Source organism: Astyanax mexicanus, chromosome 20, assembly GCF_023375975.1.
Source record: "Astyanax mexicanus isolate ESR-SI-001 chromosome 20, AstMex3_surface, whole genome shotgun sequence".
Classification (NCBI taxonomy): Eukaryota; Metazoa; Chordata; class Actinopteri; order Characiformes; family Acestrorhamphidae; genus Astyanax; species Astyanax mexicanus.
Window position 1 is genome coordinate 1,862,949 of NC_064427.1, and position 21,277 is coordinate 1,884,225.

The 21,277-nt window shown below is 38.3% G+C and overlaps 1 protein-coding gene across 4 annotated transcripts; it reads left to right on the forward strand.

The window, feature by feature from the left end:
- The first annotated feature begins 3,132 nt into the window (after positions 1 to 3,132).
- LOC103035435 (kinesin-like protein KIF2A) lies at positions 3,133 to 19,770 on the forward strand. 4 transcript variants are annotated; one of them, XM_022680795.2, is made up of 21 exons: positions 3,133 to 3,323; positions 4,492 to 4,586; positions 5,109 to 5,237; positions 5,409 to 5,463; positions 5,787 to 5,894; positions 7,868 to 7,968; positions 8,704 to 8,799; positions 8,933 to 8,987; positions 9,964 to 10,126; positions 10,235 to 10,325; positions 10,404 to 10,467; positions 11,245 to 11,336; positions 11,487 to 11,629; positions 12,181 to 12,385; positions 12,475 to 12,585; positions 13,097 to 13,164; positions 14,066 to 14,179; positions 14,793 to 14,940; positions 15,358 to 15,459; positions 15,549 to 15,684; positions 16,585 to 19,770. In XM_022680795.2, exons 1-21 carry the CDS (start codon positions 3,263 to 3,265, stop codon positions 16,668 to 16,670), a joined length of 2,223 nt encoding a protein of 740 aa, XP_022536516.2. In that variant the 5' UTR covers positions 3,133 to 3,262; the 3' UTR covers positions 16,671 to 19,770. The 4 variants fall into 4 exon arrangements, with proteins under 4 accessions (XP_022536516.2, XP_022536517.2, XP_022536518.2 ...); XM_022680796.2 differs by having other exon boundaries at positions 14,066 to 14,149; XM_049468892.1 differs by lacking the exon at positions 3,133 to 3,323 and adding an exon at positions 3,466 to 3,548.
- Positions 19,771 to 21,277: the final 1,507 nt, after the last annotated feature.

Below are 21,277 nucleotides of genomic sequence, written 5' to 3' on the forward strand. Positions count from 1 at the left end.
TCAAGAGGAATATATATATATATATACTTTCTTAAAGTAAAAGTGTTCTATTATTACAAATGTTACAAATACAATTCACGATTGACAGATCAGACTATGACAGCCTAACTACTGTAAATGCAGCGGAAAAGCCAGGAGGTAACATAGACACGGACGTACCTTGAAACATTGGCATCCAGCATCAAATTCTGCCCAATAAAAATCTGCGTCCAGACGGGATTAAAATTACCGGAGGACCATGGAGTTCAGAGAAAAACACATACATGGTTGTTCCGGACAGGAATAAAATCACAGAGGACCCCCCAATAAAAGAGGAAATTACCCCAAAACCTCCTGAGAAACTAATCCCGTCCGGATAGAGCTTAAGACACAGTGTAATTCTTTGGCTCCACCCTCCACAACAGAGTTTTAATGTGAACTAGAGCACAGTATGCTGAATTTTCTGAATATATTCTGAATTTTTAAGGCCTCTCTTTTTGGATTCTAGAATTTTTCTTTACTCTGAACATCTGTCAGGCCCGGCATCCGTCCTCTCCGCCCAGCCCGGCGCGGGGGCCCGTCACTCCGCTCTCTAATGACAATCCATTCCTGGAGATGAATGTATCCAGCCCTTCTCCGTGTCAACTCAAAGCACCCAACGCACTCCCCGAGGTGTTCACCATCACTCTCTTATCAGCCGTTACCCGGCAACCGCTACCTGCCCTGTCAGAGCCGGGCGCGGCGCTTGTCTGTTGGCGGGGCTTCTGCAGGATTAATGGGGCGAGAGGATGGCGGGGTTTAACTCTTTCACTTTACTCCTGAGAGCCTGGCGTAACACTGCGCCACTAATGCAGGGCTTACCATTAATCCACTGGGCGAAGTCTGGGGGTGATGATTTTATAAAACGCTACTTTCATATCGCAGGTCTGCCAGAACGAGTTTGAAGGACTGGAATGTGAAGACATACCTGAAATTATTGTTGAAGTATTTCTGAAAGGCGTTGAAAGGGAAAGAAAGGGTAATAATGCCTGGATGCCACAAGAAGTAATAGTGCGTTAAACTGGTATGGAACCATGGAAGCTGAGAAAAAATGTAATTAAGATACCAAACACTGTATTTACTGCATTTCTCTGAGCATATTTTCAGTCTGAGTTCGGTTTTCTATGTCCAACCCAAAGCAAAACATTTTATACGGTGTGGAAAATATTATATATGAGTGTGGCTCATATACGACTCTGCAGTCTAACTGAAGTGAGAGAGAGCCAGGAGGTAACATAGACACGAGGGCACCCTCAAACACTGGCATTCACCACCAGATCCTGTCCAATTCTGCCATTTAAAACAGTGCATTATAAACATATAAGTTCACCTCATGACATGATATATAAGAGACTATAAGATACTCTAAAACAAATAAGATAAAAAAATAATTTTAAAAGAATTTATTAGGAATCATAAAATCATTAGTAATAAAATCAAAGGTAATAAACATTATAAAGAGTAAAACATATATACGTATTGGGTTTTTTTTTGGCCTCCTATCCAAACAAAAACAGAGTTTTTGGTCTCTGAAATAAATGGAGCTTCATTAAAATAGTGTTGCTGTGCGGATGGGGAAAACTGAGCTTTTTAAAAAACACTTTACTGTACTTTCATTCAGTTCATATTTATAATATCAACATTATTGTGGCCTGAACTTGGGGCAGATCTGACAAATGCAAATTGGCCCATAATGTTTTTTTTCCCTTTAATTCCTTAAAATTTTATGATGTGACTAAAATCACATAATAACACACATTATTATTATTTATGTACTTCCAGAAAGCATTTTCTCTCAGCCTGAAGGTGACAGACTATCCTCTGCTGCCATCATGTGTCCCGCCCTGGATCCTACCGAGACCTTCACACACACACACACACACACACACACACACACATGCGCGCACACACACGCACACACACACACACTTTACATCAATCAAAATAAACACATATTTTCTGCCCCCTGGTGGATCATCCATACACTGCATGCACCAGCTAAAAGTCAAATAGGTTTAAGGGGTTAAACGTTAAACATTAAACATATTTCTTGTCTATTTGTTATATAAATGTGTGTGTTTAATTTATTAAGATATTTTAGAGAGTGCTAGGTTTAAATACATTTTATAGATCTTGTTTTAAATATGTTGAAAATGTTAACAAACTGTTCTATATGGTTCAATAAGTCAATATGTTAAAATAAATTGAAATAAATGGCAGTGAAGCTCCAAATTAGGTGGACCCAAACTGTCATATAAAGCAGTGTTAGTGTGATTGCGTGAATATACTCTGGTGCTGTAAAGCCTTTAAGGTAGTATTGTAAATATCTCTCACTGACTAGACTATTATTTATTATCAATCCAACATTAAAAAGATTGATTATACATTTACCTGATTTCTGTTTATGGTATAGTTAGTCACTGTGAGCCTTGTAGTAGAAGAATAAATGAAATGAACTTGCATTTATAGACACTGTGTTTATACAGTATATCACTAAATAAAAAAGACTAATCTGTTCCGAAGAACAGAAAGAGTGGCTTGTTCTACGCATGCGCACTTCTCCCTCTCTCTCTCTCTCTCTCTCTCTCTCTCTCTCTTCTATTCTCAAATCAATTTAACTCAAAAAAGCTTTATTAGCATGACAATTCATTCATTAGTTAAAAAAACAACAATTAACAACAATCAGTTAACATAAATGTATACATAAACAATTGAAATATACATAAACAAAAAAGTTAATTATACATTAATTATTATCTATTTCTCTCTCGTTTTTTAGCAATCTTTCTCTCTCTTATTCTCTTTCTCTCCACAGCTCTCTCTCTCTCTTCAACTATCTCTCTCTATCTTTATCTCTCTCTCTCTCCTTATCTATCTTTATCTCTTCCCTGTCTCTCTTTAACTAATTTAATCTCTCTCTTTTATTATTTTTTTCTCCTTAGATACCCCTCTCTTTTCTATATCTCTCTTTTTCCTTAGCTGTCTCTCTCTTTTCTGTTCTCCCTTTTTCCTTAGCTGTCTCTCTCTCTCCCTCTTCTCCCATCCATCTCTCTCTCTCTCTCTCTCTCTCTCTCTCTCTCTCTCTCTCTCTCTCTCTCTCTCTCTCTCTCTCTCTCTTTTTCTTTTTCTCCCTCTCTCCGCACAGCCCGGTCTGCGCTGCTGCTGCTGCGCCCAGTAACTCAGCCCCTCATCCGGCCCCGAAACAGCGCCAGCCCCGCTCTCGCAGCCCGGCTCCACATGCAGCATGGCGGGCATATTCGGGAAGATCCTCATCGGTATTTACGTGGAGATCAAGCGGAGCGACGGTGAGTGTTTAGCGGGAAGAGGAGCGGGGTAGCGCGGGGAGGAGCGGGGAGCGGCTCCGGCAGCAGCAGCAGCTTTTGTTGCCCGGTAACTGCGGCCTCGGCGGGGGGAGCCGCTGCTCTGTTAGCGCGCTAGCGGAGCTACACCGAGCCGCGGAGAGGAGCCCGGGCCGCGGCTGCTGATGCCAGCGGGGCGGGGTTATAGAGAAGAGCCTGGGCCGCGCCTGGGTTATTATATTTTTATTATTATTACTATTATTATAGCTTTAATCCGCTGCCCTGCCTCTGCTGCAGCACCGCTAACCCGCTAGCATAGCCGCCGCCGCCGCCACTGCTGCTGAAAACGCCCATCAGCTGCAGCCACAGCTCATCATTATATTAATAATAATAATCATCCTATTTTATCCAGTACTATTCATTTATAATAGGGATTTCACTGAGAAATGACCTATTGTTCATGTGTAAATGTGTAAGTGTGTATTTATATATATCTGTGTGTGTGTGTGTGTGTGTGTGTCCGCCCTTGAATAAGCTGGACAGTGTTCAGGATGGAGGTGATGCAGGAAGAAGCAGCAGCATCATCTGTAGCACAGCATCACCCTGCCCTGGCTCTTACCCCCACATTAATATTCATAATAACAGTATAGAAATATAATATTTACACTAAATATTATCATCATTAGACAGCACACAGCTCTACCACACCTATAACAACTGCTGTCTCTATATCTAACTAGCTACAGTATGTCTTAATTCCAAAATAAGGATATATATATATATATATATATATATATATATATATATATATATATATATATATATATATATATTGATATATCAAAGTTTCGCAATATTTTGTTTTGCAATACTGTACTGTTTTTTAAAAAACTGTATCAATTTTAAATTATTAGTTTAGATGTAAAGATTGGTGTCAGAAGTGGTTAAGTTAGTGTTGAGTTTAAACCCCACCAACTAGACTGCAGGGTTGTACTAGTTGTACAGTTGTAGTTGTAGTTTTGGATAAAAATCTGATTAAAACTAAAGTGAATACCATGTGTTTATAAATATATTATAGTGCACTGGTAAACCCATAAGAGTCACTACCATTCAAAAGTTTGGAATTAATATTTTTTGTTTTTTGTTTTTATTCCAATGTCTCGTCTGGTTACAGGGCGAATACACCAGGCTATGGTCACCTCGCTTAATGAAGATAATGAAAGTGTGACGGTGGAGTGGATAGAGAATGGAGACACCAAGGGGAAAGAGGTAAACTTGTGATTTTACCATGAATTTACCTGTTTTTCTGATGGCATATGATGTTGAACACAGCATCACAGAAACTGCTGGGTGTAATTAACTGTTACAATGGCTGAAACTTAAGTTTATTGAAGGATTAGTGAATTAAACATTTATTTATTTATTCAGTAAAGGTTTAAATGTTTTTATATTGTAATTAATCACAGTTTGGAAAATATATACTTTATCCTTCACCTACTGCAGTCTGTGCACACTGTGTGTTATTAAACCAATGACTGGTGATTTAGCACGACATACAAATAAATACAATATAGACCATATCACCATTATCACATATTACTGAGGTCAAGAACATATATTGTACGATAAGTCGATGATGTAATTATTGCGACAATTGCAATATATTGTTTTTTAATCCCTATATATTGATAATGTTTTATATTATCAGTTTCTTTCTAAAACACAGTCCTGATCCTAAATCCTGCTCATTTTATTAACCCGCCTGTGTTCTGCTCTGTTTTACTGGAACAGATTGACTTGGAGAGCATTTTTGCTCTAAATACAGATCTTGCACCGGATGAGGAGATCCCACAAAGTCCAGAAACTCCTCCTCCTGCCTTGTCCAGTTCTATGAAAGTAAACAAGATTCCCACCAATAAGGTTTGAGCTCGGCTTGTACTGCATTTACTAAAATATTAAGATATATTAATACGTCCTAATATACTTTATTGCAAAGGAAATTAATTACTACTCTTTACTTTTTTAAGACAGTGTCTGAACAGTAGATTATAATAATTTTTCAATTTAATATATATCTTTTATTTTATCCAGAATCGTCGCACAGTAGCACCAACCAAGAATGAAGCGCCTGCGAGGGACAACAGAGGTAATGCATTTTATTAAAATTGTCCCAGCTGACCCTGTAAGTTTATTTTTATTTTAATATTATATTGATTTATTGTTTTTTTTTTAATAGTGGCTTTTGGGTATTACCTGTATTTTTCAAACTATAAGGTGCATCAGATTATAAGGAGTATTATGCGACACTATATATTTATAGTAAGCTTAGATTTGCAGATTTCCACTAAGGCTGGGTGCAGCAGCAGCATTAGCATAAGCGGCTAAACGCTAATGCTCACAGCAGTTTAAATGTTTGTGTTGTTGACTCGTCATAATTGTAGATTTGTATTATTTTGTGTGTTTGGTTAGTTATAGGTACGACGAGGGCCCGGCCCAGCCAGCAGCCAGAACCGGCTCCCCCCGCCCCGGCTCCTCCTCCCCCCATCCAGCACCAGACCCTCCAGCAGCAGCAGAACGGTACCAGAACCCAACAGCCTGCTCTTATTAAACCTGCACCCAACATAAAATACATACAGTTTATACAATACCAGAACCTGCACACAGAACAGTACAGAACTGGAATACATCAGCATTTCTCCCAAATTTCTACACCAGTTTCTCCACCAGTCTTACACACTGCTTTTGGATAACTTTATGCTGCTTTACTCCTGGTGAAAAAATTCAAGCAGTTCAGTTTGGTGGTTTGATGGCTTGTGATCATCCATCTTCCTCTTGATTATATTCCAGAGGTTTTCAATTTGGTTAAAATAAAAGAAACTTATTTTTTTCCAGAGCTGTATATGATATCTTCATCACAAATTATATTTCAGTGTCTTTTCTGAATCTTATCTGAGATTTACAAACACTTCAGGTGAATTACTTTTATTTCCCTTATTTAAAAATAGAAAAAGTTAAACATTTAGGAAAAAATAATGTAGTATAATGGAGACATATTATACAAAACTCACTTTTTGCATGCTTTTGCAGTTTTACTTTTGTATCTCTCTGCTCTTATAAACACTATAAACACCAAAAAATCCTTCCATCTGTTTTCTGTGAAGCAGCTGAAAGAGTTTGTTGGTGTCAGGAATCATTTACTTCTATGAGCAGTTTGGAAGCTCCTCCCTTATTGTGATGTCACAATAAGGAAACCTGCATAGAACCACCCTGGCTCCACCCCTCACTTGTCCATTTGATCTTTAGTTGAAGAAACGCCATTTTCGTTCTGCTGGATGAGACCCTCAGGCAGTATACAGTAGGATCAGCCAGCAGACTTCGTCTGAGGGAGGAATCCGTACCAGACGTATCACTCATTGTGATATTACTGTCATTTTAAGACCATTTAATAACCATGAAATAAAGATAATATCACAAAATAATAATGTAATCACCACTTTTTAAAGTGCTGTAAACTTTTAACTATGGAATTGAAATATAATTATTTTTTAAATATCATGAAGTAAAACATAAAAGGTAATACTGAGGTAATGTCCATATATTTTGTATTATTAAGTCTTTAGTGTAATTATTGTGACTGCTCACTCTTGCAGCGTACTGCACTCTGTACTGTCTTTCCCTGATCTTACTCCCCCTCCGTTTCTTTACGTACTGAATCTAGGAGCTGTTTTAAGCTAAAGGATCTCTTGACTGATTGAGTAGATCAGTCGCCCAACAGACTCAGAGCAGCGGAGTGGAGAGCCGTCAGAGACCTGAACAAAGCCGGCGTACATACAGACAAACAGAAGAGGCTTTTAGAGCTGTTTTTAGACGCCTCAGAGATGCGCCCTCTCGTCACCATTGTTCCAGGGCACTCAGTACTGCGCCCCCTAGTGGAGTAGGCTACTTTAATGATTTAGAGCACCTAGAGTTCCAATCTAAAGTGTGGACCTTACATTTAAGCTGTGTTCCAGTGTTTCTGCATTGTAGATTAATCCTGAATTCATCCAAACAAATATGCTTTATATTTTACATTTTTTAAATAGCATCTCTTACTTAAATTCTTGGCTGGATTTTCTCAGTCAGTTTTATGAGGTAGAGTCACCTGGAATTCAGGCTTTCAGTTAACAGCTGTGCTGAACTCATCAAGAGTTAATTACTTGAATTTCTTGTCTCTTAATAAAGTGTTTGAGAGCATCAGTTAAAGTAAAGTAGTGAAGAGGTAGAGTTACAGGTATACAGTGAATAGTGAATATTTGAGTAATGTTCTAATCCAGATTATGAGAAACAAGAACAACTGAACTAAGTAAAGAAAAGAAAGATGAAACAGGCACTCATCAGGGCCGCCCCAGAAAAAAGGAAGAGCAAGAGTTTGCTTAACACTGTTTTTAAGTCACTTCTCTATTCATTTACTATGTAGGGAAGCAATAAAAACGTTGAATAAGAAGGTGTAAGATATATTATATTGTGTTGAATATATCTGTGGTGTTGACGGTGCTGCTGTGTGTGTGCAGCTCGCAGGAAGTCGAACTGTGTGAAGGAGGTGGAGAAGCTGCAGGAGAAGCGGGAGAGGAGGCGCCTGCAGCAGCAGGAGCTCAGGGAGAAGAGAGCACAGGTACCAGACACAGACATTTCATGTGTTTGTTATATTGCATTCTGTATGTTTTATCATTTAGTCCTATTAGCTTTAATTAAATTTACACTACAGTTCATTGCTATCTTGGCACAGAATTTTTACTACAGCAATGCCAGACGCACACAACACTCAAATCTTTTATAGTCCTCTTTGGGGGACTGATACTGACACCCACTGTATTAGCCAGTATTTTTTTAAACTACTGTCCTTTAAAATAAAGCATCATTATTTAGTAATTTTACCTTGAAACTGCTTCTATCACCAGTGTTTGTACGGCCATGAAAAACCTGGAAAAGTCATGGAATTTTCAGGCCTGGATAAGTTTTGGAAAAATAAAAATACCCAGAAAGGTTTGAAAAAAGTCATGGAAATGTGCTCTACAAATCTACAAAATCTAGTTTGAGCTAACAAATAATTCAGTATTTTAGCCCTACACAATGATTGTTAAAGATTGATTCATTTTAGACCTCCTAAAATCAATTTTAATTATAGTTTTAGTTGGTTTTTGGTTTTATTGTCCTTGTTTGCACTGATATTTTAAAAATAGTATGGTCATGAAAAAATCATGGGAATTTATTGGTTAAAAAGTGTATAAAACCCTGTATCACCACCACCTTGCACCTTATAGCAGACTGATGTACTCAAAAACATGTTCTAAATGTTCTGATCTTTCCGTGTCTGTAATGTATAATATATGCATTTTTTTTTTTATAGGAGGTCGATGCCACAACCCCAAATTATGAAATTATGTGTATGATCCGGGACTTCAGAGCCAGCCTCGACTACAGGCCACTGACAACAGCTGATCTGGTACATATATATATATATATATATATATATATATATATATGTAATTTATCATTAAAGAACAGGGGGCTTGGTTGTTGACAGACTGTATAACATTTAGCTTTTATTTATTTATTTTTTTCCTTTTTTTTTCCAGATTGAAGAGCACAGAATATGTGTGTGTGTCAGGGCACGACCTCTAAACAAAAAAGGTAAAATTAATGAATGTGTTTTTACTACAGTTACGTACACGTTTTAGAAATTACATTATAATAGAACAGTTGTGTACAGCTGCATTATATATTGGGGAAAAAACAGAAAAGTAATTTTTCCATTTATTTTGTCACTTTTTTCAGCATTAAATAACTTAAATGTGCGATGTCTTGCTCTTTAAACAAAGAAGTAATTATAAAATAATCATTTAAAAAATAGATATTGAACACGGTCTGTAAACTAGTAAACTAATTGATATTGGGCAAATATCTATGATATATTTATGTTTCCTTCACATAATAATTTTCTACGATAATTTACAGCATATCGTCGCTGTCCAATGAAAAACACTTATCTCCAAAACAGCAACTTTACAGGAGAGAGAAAAAACCTTGTAAACTTTCAATGGAAGTCAATGTAAAAAGAGTTTATTTCAGCTCATTTTAAAGTGTTTCTATTGGTCTGTTTATCAAGAAATTTTGGCACAGTGTGAGGGACAGTTTATTTGTTTAAATTATGTAGTAAACTAAAAATTGACAAAAATGGAGATAAGTGTTTTTCATAGGACAGCGACGATATGTGTTACTGAAGAGAATAAAATACTCCTAAATATTAATCAAATACCAGGAATTATCGATTTATTAGTGTCGGATTTACGCGATTTAACAATAAATATTGTTCACCGCAGGTTTATTAACCCTATTCATTTAGATTATAGCGCCACCATGTGGAGTAATGAAGCAGTACCTTTAGTAAGTCTAATTGTAGGGCGGGGCTTAGGGAGTTTAGAGTGCCTGTGCTTCAGTAAAAATATCTACTTTTAATGAAAATTATACGATATATCGCAGTATCAATGTTTTCTCCCACCCCTATCGTATCGTGCACTGAAATGGTGCATTATGCGGCTCTAGTGAATTCTCTGTGAGCTGATTTGTAAAAGACTCCATAATAATCCAGTGTATATCTCTGTCTCAGAGCTCTCCACCAAGGACCTGGACGTCATCACCATCCCCAGTAAAGACGTGGTGATGGTGCACGAACCCAAACAGAAAGTGGATTTAACCAGATACTTAGAGAATCAGACGTTTCGCTTCGATTACGCTTTTGATGACACCACCACAAACGAAATGGTTTACAGGTGAGAGTTTATTAAATGATTTAATCACAGAAACAGCTGTAGATATAAAACATCTATAAAACATCTGCAGGGTCTGTAAGAGTATAAGAGTTTATCTGGATGTTTCAGGTTCACCGCTCGACCTCTGGTAGAGACCATCTTTGAGAGGGGGATGGCCACGTGCTTCGCTTATGGACAAACAGGGAGCGGAAAAACACATGTACGTATGATTATAACACTTAATAATCACATTTCATATAGTGATTATTAATACTATACGTTTTTCTCTGTGTTCCAGACGATGGGTGGGGATTTTTCAGGGAAAAATCAAGACTGCTCTAAAGGAATCTACGCATTAGCAGGTGTGTACGGAGCCTTAAGTTTAGAAAAAATGAAGAGATCACTTCAGTTCCTGAATCAGTTTCTCTGATTTTACTATTTATAGGTTTATGTTTGAGTAAAATGAACATTGCTGTTTTATTCTATAAACTACAGACAATATTTCTCCCAAATTCCAAATAAAAATATTGTCAATTAAAGCATTTATTTGCAAAAAATGACAAATGGCTGAAATAACAAAAAAGATGCAGAGCTTTTAAAGCTTTTAGTTCATATTCATAAAATTTTAAAAGTTCAGGAATCAATATTTGGTGGAATAATCCTGGTGGTTTTTAATCATAGTTTTTTCATGCATCTTGGCATCATGTTCTTCTCCACCAGTCTTACACACTGCTTTTGCATAACTTTATGCCTTTACACCTGGTGCAAAAATTAGCAATGAACGTCTGACTATTGACTGTTGTCAGGGTTTTAATCAGTCAGTGGAGCTCCTGTGTTTTCTCTTACCAAGATAAACAAGCAAAACTCCAGAAATGTACCTGAACACACCTCATTTCATAACCAGACCTCCACGCCCATCAGTGTATCATCAGATATATATATATATTCAGAAGCTCTGTCGCAGATGCAAGGTGTGAAAATGGTGGTCATTAGTGGTGAGGTTTAAGATAGCAATGAGCTCCTCACAACAGTCTCTGTTTGCGATTTGATTGCATTATGAAACAACATTTCAAATTAATAATTTCCTTTGCAAATAATAAAAAAAGTCTCTAATCTCTAATCTAATTCTATCTTTGTAGCTCGAGACGTTTTTCTAATGTTAAAGAAACCAAACTACAAGAAGTTAGACCTGCAGGTGTATTCTACATTCTTTGAAATTTACAGCGGGAAGGCAAGTAACCAGCTTATATTCCGTCTTAATATTATATTATTAGATTTGATCATTAATGTTATTAACTGAAGCTGGAGATACTATATATACACAGGTACGTAACGTGACCATGTGACCCGTGTGTGTGCGTGTGTGTGTGTGTGTGTGCAGGTGTTTGATCTGCTGAACAGGAAGGCGAAGCTGCGAGTTCTGGAGGACGGGAAGCAGCAGGTTCAGGTTGTGGGGCTGCAGGAGCGCGAGGTGAAGTGCACTGAGGACGTCCTCAAACTCATAGAGATGGGAAACAGCTGCAGGTAAATTATTACTGTAGATTACTGTACTAAAACTGTACTACAGATTACCCTTTCTTCCTTTCCTGTGGCATTCCTGATGAGTGCCAGTTTCATCATTATAGCGTTTGCTCTTAAAGTTGCTTATAAAGTTCTTGAAATGTTTTAAATTGACTGACCTCCATTTTTTCTTAAAGTATTTTGTTTTTTCTTTATTTAGTTGAGTAGTTGTTGCTTCTCATAACCTGGATTCGAACATTACTCAAATATTCACTATTCACTGTATACCTGTAACTCTACCTCTTCACTACTTTACTTTAACTGATGCTCTCAAACCTTTACATTAAGAGACAAGAAATTCAAGCAATTAACTCTTGATGAGTTCAGCACAGCTGTTAACTGAAAGTCTGAACTCCAGGTGATTCTACCTCATAAAACTGACTGAGATGTGAAAAGCAGAATATTTACTATATAACATTTTAGGTAGAACTACGTATTCATTTTCCTACAGAAAGGAAGTTAAATTCTTCGTTTCTTCTCTCAGTTTGTTCAGTTCTGTCCTCTCTCTCCTGCAGGACATCAGGACAGACGTCGGCGAACGCTCACTCCTCACGCAGCCACGCCGTGTTCCAGATTATTCTGCGGAGAAGAGGAAAGATGCACGGAAAGTTCTCCCTGATCGACCTCGCCGGCAACGAGAGAGGGGCCGACACGTCCAGCGCCGACCGCCAGACCCGCCTGGAGGGAGCCGAGATCAATAAGAGTTTACTGGCTCTGAAGGTCAGTCTGTCCCCCTTCTTCATCACCCCGTCCCCCTCGTCCCCTCGCTCAGATTCTGTCTGTCTGATTTTCTGTTTCTGTCCCTGCAGGAGTGCATCAGAGCGCTGGGCCGCAATAAACCTCACACCCCCTTCAGAGCCAGTAAACTCACCCAGGTCCTGCGGGACTCCTTCATCGGAGAGAACTCCAGAACCTGCATGGTGAGAAACACCTACAGGACACGGCCTGTAGGACTGGATCTGAATAAGATAAGATTAGAGACAAGAGAAAAGACGAGACAAAACATGAGACAAGAGACAGACCACGAAACAGAACAAGAGTTAAGACAAGAGACAAGACAATACAAGAAACAAGACAAAACAAGGGACGAGAGACAAATCAAGACACACGACTAGAGATAAGACAAGACAAAACAAGAGACAGAACAAAACAAAAGACGAGACAAATCAAGAGAAAAGACAAAACAAAAGACGAGACAGGACAAGAGACAAAACAAGAGAGAAGACAAGCGTAGTGTAGTCTTAATAGAACATTTCTATAATGAAAACTAATATATAAATATATAAAAATAACTCACATATAAATAGAATAATTAAAATGTAATGCTCAGTATTAGTCTGTTGCAGTTTTCAGCACATAGCGATGGGTCTGATTTACAGGAAAGGGTTAATGATGATCAGATAATCATTAATAATGTAAATCTGTCTGCAGATCGCCACTATCTCTCCCGGCATGGCTTCCTGTGAGAACACATTAAACACTCTGAGATACGCCAACAGGTGAGTTTTAGAATCAGTGCTTCAGAAATGCACAAAAATACATCATATTTCTGTGGGTAAATTAATGTGAAATAAAGTCTCTCTCTCTCTCTCTCTCTCTCTCTCTCTCTCTATTTTAAAATGTTCTTAATGATAATATGCTTTTGGGAAACTAGACACAGTGAGATTGGACCATGTGCTTCAGATCTTTGGAAGTGTAAAACACATCAGTATATGTATAGTCTGATATAAATCAATCAATCAATCAATCAATGCAATAGATCAGTTCACATTTACAAACAAGCAGGGGCACAATTGCTGCATCAGCAGCAGTTCCAAATATTTGGTGGAATAAACCTGGTGGTTTTTAATCACAGTTTTTTTTTCATGCATCTTGGCATCATGTTCTTCTCCTCCACCAGTCTTACACACTGCTTTTGGATAACTTTATGCTGCTTTACTCCTGGTGCAAAAAACAGGCTCTAGTTTAGTTTAGACTCTGTTGGCTCCTCTATTCTGGATATAAGATGATATAAGATTGAGAGGGTTGGGTTTGGAGGTTCTACAGTATGTTCTTTATGGATCCTGCAGCACATTTACCCACAGATGTTGCTACAGCTGGGCCTGTAGATCCTGTAGCTCTACACTAGGTTGTAGGTTGAAGCTGAAGCTCCAGAAATCACTACTAGGAGTAACTGATTTGTGTGTAACTCAACAGCACTCCTACATGTTTATTAAAGATGGTACTGTAAGAAAGAATTCAAACTGTTGGTTCTGTACTCTTTTGTAAATGCTACTGTTGCTAATGCTAATGCTAATGTTGAGCTTTTCAGGAACAGTCTGTACTCTTCTGCTCATCACTCCTCTCTCTCCCCCCCCTTTCCCTCTCCCCCCTGGCTGTGATCTGATCTGACCGTATCAGAGTGAAGGAGTTTGGGATCAGTCCCTCAGACATCCCCTTCTCTCAGGGGGGCGGCGGCCGGGCCGAGCTGTCTCCCACCTTCGAGTACGATGACTTTGCTTCCTCACCCAGCAGGTCTCCCCTCTCACCTCACGCTCGCTTCCTCACGCTCGCTTCCTCACGCTCCACACGTGACCCATCACTTTCTTCATTTATTGCTTTAATTTTATTCAATTTTTACACATTTTATTTGTTATAGGTTGCTTCCATTCCCTCATGATGATTTTGGTTGTTTTATGTATGTTTTTATATGTTTTTTATCCTTTGCTCTCACCACTCAAGAGTGTCACAGTCCTGCATATCCAAGTTTTAAGCATGTTTTAACACTTATTATTTTCTGTTTGGCAGCTTGATTTTGTTCTAATGCTTGTGTCTTAAATATATATAAGCTAATGTGGACATGTCATTGTCATCCTGTGCACAAACACACACACACACACACAGTGTGTTATGAATTAGGGATGCACTGAAATTATTCAGCAACCAAAAATATTAGTTACACTGAAATAACAAGTTCATAAATAAATAAAAAAATCTACTGTGTTTTATTATCAGGCCTTTATGTTTTCGTTTCAGTGCATCCCTAATGTAAATTAGTCCCCTGTGCATGACTCGTATTATTAACACACTGTCAGTTTTCTTTAATAGTGTAAAAGTTGAGACTGTGTGTGTGTGTGTGTGTGTTCAGGGTGAAGGAGCTGACTGTAGACCCCAGTGTGATGATGGATGGCAGAACAGGAGGGCACCAGATGACCCAGCTGGACGTGTTGGAGGCGCAGTGGGGGGTGGGCAGCTCTCCTCAGAGGGACGACCTCAAACTCCTCTGTGAACAGAACGTAAGAGAGAAGCTTACTCTCTCTTTTACTTTAAGGGAATAGAAATGTTATTTTATTCTGTTTATTGTTGAGTTAAAAGTAGGGTTTGTGCTCTGCAGCATGTTCGTGTGTGTGTGTGTGTGTGTTTAACGAGCACCTATAGCAATGAACGTCTTACTGTTGACTGTTGTCAGGGTTTTAATCAGTCAGTGGCGCACCTGTATTTTGTTTTTCGCCTGAACTCACCTCACTTCCTGCAGACGCCCATCAGTGTAGATTTATTCCTAAACTTGCGTAAAAATGGACTGTTGACGGGGTGTAAGATAGCAATGAGCACCGTTATATCAGCAGTTAAAGATGATTTGGTTCTACATGGTTTTATTTATCTGTACTAATCGGATTAATGGTGTTTTTTGGTATCTGTATCTGTGTGTTTAGGAGGAGGAGGTTTCTCCTCAGCTCTTCACCTTCCATGAGGCGGTGTCTGCGCTGGTGGAGATGGAGGAGCAGGTTCTGGAGGATCACAGAGCCGTGTTTCAGGTACAGGGTTCCTCAGGTGCATGTGTGGAACAGCACAGGGTTAAATTACACCACTATACTCTATACACTGTTGTGTTGTTGTGCTGCAGGAGTCTATACGCTGGCTGGAGGATGAGAAAGTTCTGATAGAGATGACGGAGGAGGTGGATTATGATGTGGAATCGTACGCAACACAGCTGGAGCAGATCCTGGATCAGAAGATCGAGGTGTTAACAGAACTCAGAGGTAAATTAATATAATAAATTAATATATACAGCACTACTTTAGTTGACTTTACTTAAGGCAGTTTAGGGAAACAATATGGCTTTATTTTCTTTTAATTAATTTTATCTTTAAAAAAAAAGATAAAAAAATCTCTGTTACAAAGGGTTTGTATGTATTATTATCATAGACGGTTACGTAGACTGAAGCCCTTAAACCCAGTTAGAGAGGATTCAGATCAGTTCTGTAATTGTAAAATCAAGCAAAAGGAATCGGTAAACACCTTTAAACCCTTCCATACCTTTTTTAAGCTTCCAAAAGTTGTGATTAACTAAAATAACACTTTTTTACACCTTTTTGTAATTTGTTTTCATCATTTTTCCCATTTTCTCCCCAATTTATCTGGTCAATTGTCCCACCCATTTAGCTGTTGCTCAGTAGATGTATATCCCCCGTCACTAGTGATGCTGCAACACCAGGAGGGTTAAGAAGACTAGCACACACCTCCTCCGATACATGTAAAGTCAGACTCCGCCTCTTTTTGAGCTGCTGCTGATGCTGTAGCATTGCCGAGTAGCATCACAGCGCTAACGCTCGGAGGAAAGCACAGCGACTCAGTTCTGATACATCAGCTCACAGACGCAGCCTTGTGCTGATCACCCTAGGAGTGATGTGTGGAAAGATAGAGCGCCATCTACTGTACCCACCCAGAGAGAGCAAAGCTCTACAATTGTGCTCTCTCAGGACTCTGGCAGCTGATGACAAACAAACTGCATGATCAGGATTCAAACGGACATTCAACCAATCTCCCAATCATAATGGCAGCGAGATTAAATGTTGAAGATATGAGATTAAATGTTAAATGTTAAAGATGGTTTGTATTTTTGTATCATCAATTTTTGTCTTTTTTGTTTTGTGAAACAGATAAAGTGAAGTCGTTCAGATCTGCTCTTCAGGAAGAGGAACAGGCGAGTAAGCAGATCAACCCCAAGCGTCCGCGAGCGCTTTAAAAAACTCCCCCGTGCTCCTCAGCGCCACCTACCCTCTCAGCACTGTTCCTGCAGTACCGCCGAGAACACTGAAAACAGAAAACTGAGAAAAACACAGAAAAACTTCTTTTTTTTTTTAGCTTTTCACCCTCAAACTCCATCTTACTCCATTTATAAATACATCAGTAACTCTGCGGTGGGTGTTGTGACGATTCCTTTTTCTTTTTTTCTCAGTTTAAAGAGGGTTAATAAGCACATTTTGAAGCCTAATTGTATAGTATCACACTAAAAGTACTTTTATAATACTCTACAATTTAAAGGCTGCGTTATCTAAGGGAAATGAATAGTAAAGAGACATTTTAAATGATTGCATGCACATGCCAGCTCTGATAGCACTCGCGCATTCTCCTAGACCTAACAGTGTTCATCCTAACGGTGCCGTCCAGCCTGTAAATAATAACATCTCCATTAGAAACAGCTGCTTTATAACCCATTTATCCCGATTCCTTCATTTATTAAAGAGGCATTCAATCAAAATAAAGGGAGAATGGTGTGAGAGTAGGGGAGAGGGGTGTAACGGTACAGAGGCTTCAGTATTGGGTTCAGTTTGCATCATGAGATTTGGTACAGTGAGTTCAGTACAGTAATGGAAACACAAAAAAAAAAGATGGGGAGGACAAGAAAGAAAGGAAGGAAGAAAGAATAAAGAAAGATGAAGGGGAGGAGAGAATGGGAATTAGGAAGAAGGAAGGAATAAAAGGGAAAAAATAAGGAAGAAACACTAAATTCTGTGTTGGGTCTTTTTTATTTAGTTTTGTATGTTTAGTTGTTTCATCTGTTATTCCTGTGCTTTTATACTGGTATAGTTAAGATTTGGACCTCACCGTTCGAGGTACAGGTAAAGAGGATGAGAAAGAAAGGAAGGAAAGAAGAATAAAAGAAGATTAAGGGGAGGAGAGAACAGGGAGGTAAGGAGATGGAAGGAAGAAAAAGGGGGAAGGGAGGAAAAGGGAAAAAACACTAAATTCTGTGTTGGATCTTTTTATTTAGTTTTATACGTTTATTTTTTTGGCTATTATTCCTGTGCTCTCATGCTGGATATGATTAAGACTCTTTTTTCTCATTAGCTTTGTCCTGTTTCTCTATTTATAAAAAATAGTATTTTTCATTCAGTCGCTTTAAATCTAAAAGAGAGAGAGAACAGTGAAAGATAAAGAATAAAGAAAGTTAAACAAGAATGTATGGCTCACAGCCTCTACACAGCCGCAGCAAGACAGAGAAAGAGGCAAGGGTTTGAATGGAGGGGACAAACAAGACTACAGTTATCATTACTTGGTTAGCATTACTCCTAAATCACTACAGTTCCCACAGTACCATGCAAATCCAACTTCTTAACGTCCTGCTTTTGTGACCTGTGGTTTCTTTGTATTCTCCATGAAACTGTGTGCACCGAACTGTGACCCCTGTACCGTTACACCCCTAACAGACACGCTGTAAAAGAGGACATGCATGCTTTACGTTGAGGAACATTCAGTATTGAGCGCTTTATGAACTCTACAGGCTTCAGTTTCTGTTTGAATCGTTAATGAGGGACAGATGACTAGAAGAATAAGACAGTGTGTGGCCTCCAATAAGGGGGGTGTGGACAGGAATTAAAATCTTGTTTAAAATTAAAAATCACTTGATAAAATGGTTTAAACAGTGGAGCTCAGTCACAGATGTGGATATTTCATGAAGCAGAAGTTTCAGGTTGGATCAGTAGAAACGTCCCTCCTCTAAAACTACTGGTTAAAGGGGCGTTAAAGCACATAGTAACATTAGCGGGAAGTTACTGGGGAGAGAACTAAGATTAGCATAGAGCTAGCTAACCTCAGCCCCGAGCTAACTATAGTAACAGGGGAGAGAACTAAGGTTAGCATAGAGCTAACTAACCTCAGCCACGAGCTAACTAACGTTAACAGGAGAGAACTAAGGTTAGCGCAGTTAACTTTGGTGGCGAGCTAGCTAACATAACTAATGTTAGCGGCAAGTTAACTATGTTACCGGGGAGAGAACTAGAGTTAGCGAAGAGGTAGCAAATATAAGTTTTGATTACATCCAATACAATGAATTATTGTCTACTAAAGAAATTATGACTACATTTTGGGCCTTGAATTATATTTATTGAGATCTTAAAAAGTTCATAAAATGCATTAAATTTAACTTTTAAAATGGAGCAAGAACCCTGTGACAATACAATAGAGCATATTTAGCCTAGCGATGGCTATATTGGTCATTCTGGGTGGAGTGCTTCTTTAAGATTTCTGATCCACTGAGAAATGCTGCTTAGTGAAATACCCACTTTTAATTAATCTGAAATAGATCCCCTTAAACTCTACGTTTCTGATTCAGTTGATTAATTAAAAGTCTTAAAGCGGAAACTATTGTATAGCTGTTTCGCTTATGCATCAGATCCTGTGGCGTCCCTCTGGGCTCCATCCTAGGGCCTATTAAACTAATGTAAATGATGACAGTTAAGGATTGTTTGTGGGCTTACAAGCTAAAAGTTTTTAGGGTTTAAGGGATAAAGACTGAGCGTAACGCATTAAAGGCAAAACCCAATTAGTGTTTTATTTATTTGTTTTTTTTTTTGTTAATGCTGATGTTTCCTTCATTTTGGAAGAGAATTCCTGGAGTGAAGGATCGGGCGTACCTGTAGATAAAGTCGTATCTGAGATACGTAATTCGAGGAATCTGTGAATTTGTGGATGTTCTGAAATCTGCGCCATTGTACCTTTTATTTTTTACTTGTACGCACCATATACACCATGTTCCGTGTGTTCACCATGTTTGTTTTGCTAAATCTGTATGTTTCCTGCTGTTAATCTTCTGAAAAAATATATATATATGAATTTCATCTCATTTTAAACCTGTTTTTAAAAAGACAAAAGATTGATCCAGATCTTACTGCACTGATCCCGGGACTAAACTAACTGCTGCAGTGTAAAACTTTATGGTACTCTGTGTGTGTGTGTGTATGAGTGTATGTATGAGTGTGTGTGTGAGCAAGGGTGTGTGTGTGTATGTATGTATGTCCATCTGACTTATTGCTGGCGTAAAGAATAAACACATGATGACCGGATCTGTTCTCGTCTCCGCTGTGCATTTCTTTCATTTCCTTCAGGTAAACCCTTTATATCTACACTATATTACCAAAGGAATTCATTCACTTATCAATATTTATTATTAAATCAGGGTTCGTACGGTGCTTAAAATCCTGGAAAATACCTGAATTGTAACGTTCTGTTTTCCAGGCCTGGGAAGTGCTGGAATTTGGGAGAAAGTGCTTGAAAAAATGCTTGAAATTCAACTACATTTACTCTACAATAAATCTAAATAAATAAATTCGCTTAAAGAAAAAATTGTAGAGAGTAAAATAAAAAAGGCTTTAAATCTCTTGCAGTGTGACAAAAAGCAAATCAATAATTTTGATTATTTATAAATATGTATTTATAAATGTTCTCAACAGTAACTGCTCAATTAAATGAATAATAGGGTAAACATGCAGTAAAGAACATTGGTATTTAAATTTTGTAAAACTGACACCAATAAATCCAAAATTCCTGCTATTTACTTACTCAGAAGTATTTATTTTCTCAGTAGTATAGTCGCTGTGAAGTGTGGAGAATAGTTTTGTGATGTATTGAATGCCGCTGAATGGCAGTTTTGAGATATCACCTTTATCATTAATTTATCACAGCTAAAAGATGCTGGAAAAACTTGGAAATTGACCTTTTACACCTTGTAAATGGTGCATGAACCCTGGGGTCTGGGTTTGTCGGTTGCCATGGAAACGATACTCGTCTGACTGTACGGTGCCAAGTCTAAAGTTTGGCTGAGGGGGGATAATGGGTTGGGTTGTCAATGGTCTCCTGCATTCCATGAGACGTGCCAAAAAGTCATGAGACATAATGCTACTTCCTGTCTCATAACTTCTGGCATGTCAGTGTATGGCATGTCGGCTGCAGGAAGTATTCTGATTGGATCCCCTTTTATAAATTACAGAACAATCTGCATCGCTGTCCAAATGCATTTAATCCACATTACATACAACAATACAGAACCGAGCGCCGGTGTTCGGACCACCGGGTCAGAAAAAATCAATAAATCAATTAAAATAAAATAAAATGAAATATAAAGGGATAAAGGGTCAGAAAGTTCTGGAACTGTTCACCGTCTAACTTCAGCTCTGCTACTCTACTGCTGCTGCTGAGTTCAGAGAGGGTCCGGACAGACAAACGGACCACGATCAGAACTAAAATCAGAAATATAATAATGAACTCAGCAGCAAATAAACAGGGTGTGATGAGAGTATATGGTGTGAAATCTGTTTATATTAATTATAATAATAATAAGTAATATTGTGTGAGATTTGGCATTAAAACATGATGCTACAAATAGTTTGCTGCTACTATATTACAGTATGAATACATTCTCACATACAGTTACTGTCATATTGTGCTGTCTGTTATTGGCTTAAAAATAAAAAAGCAGGTGTGAAAAATGTCCAGATTCATCCTGTTGATGAACACATCTGATGATATATATGGCACACTCGACCACGGGGAGCGTATACAGAGTCATATAGA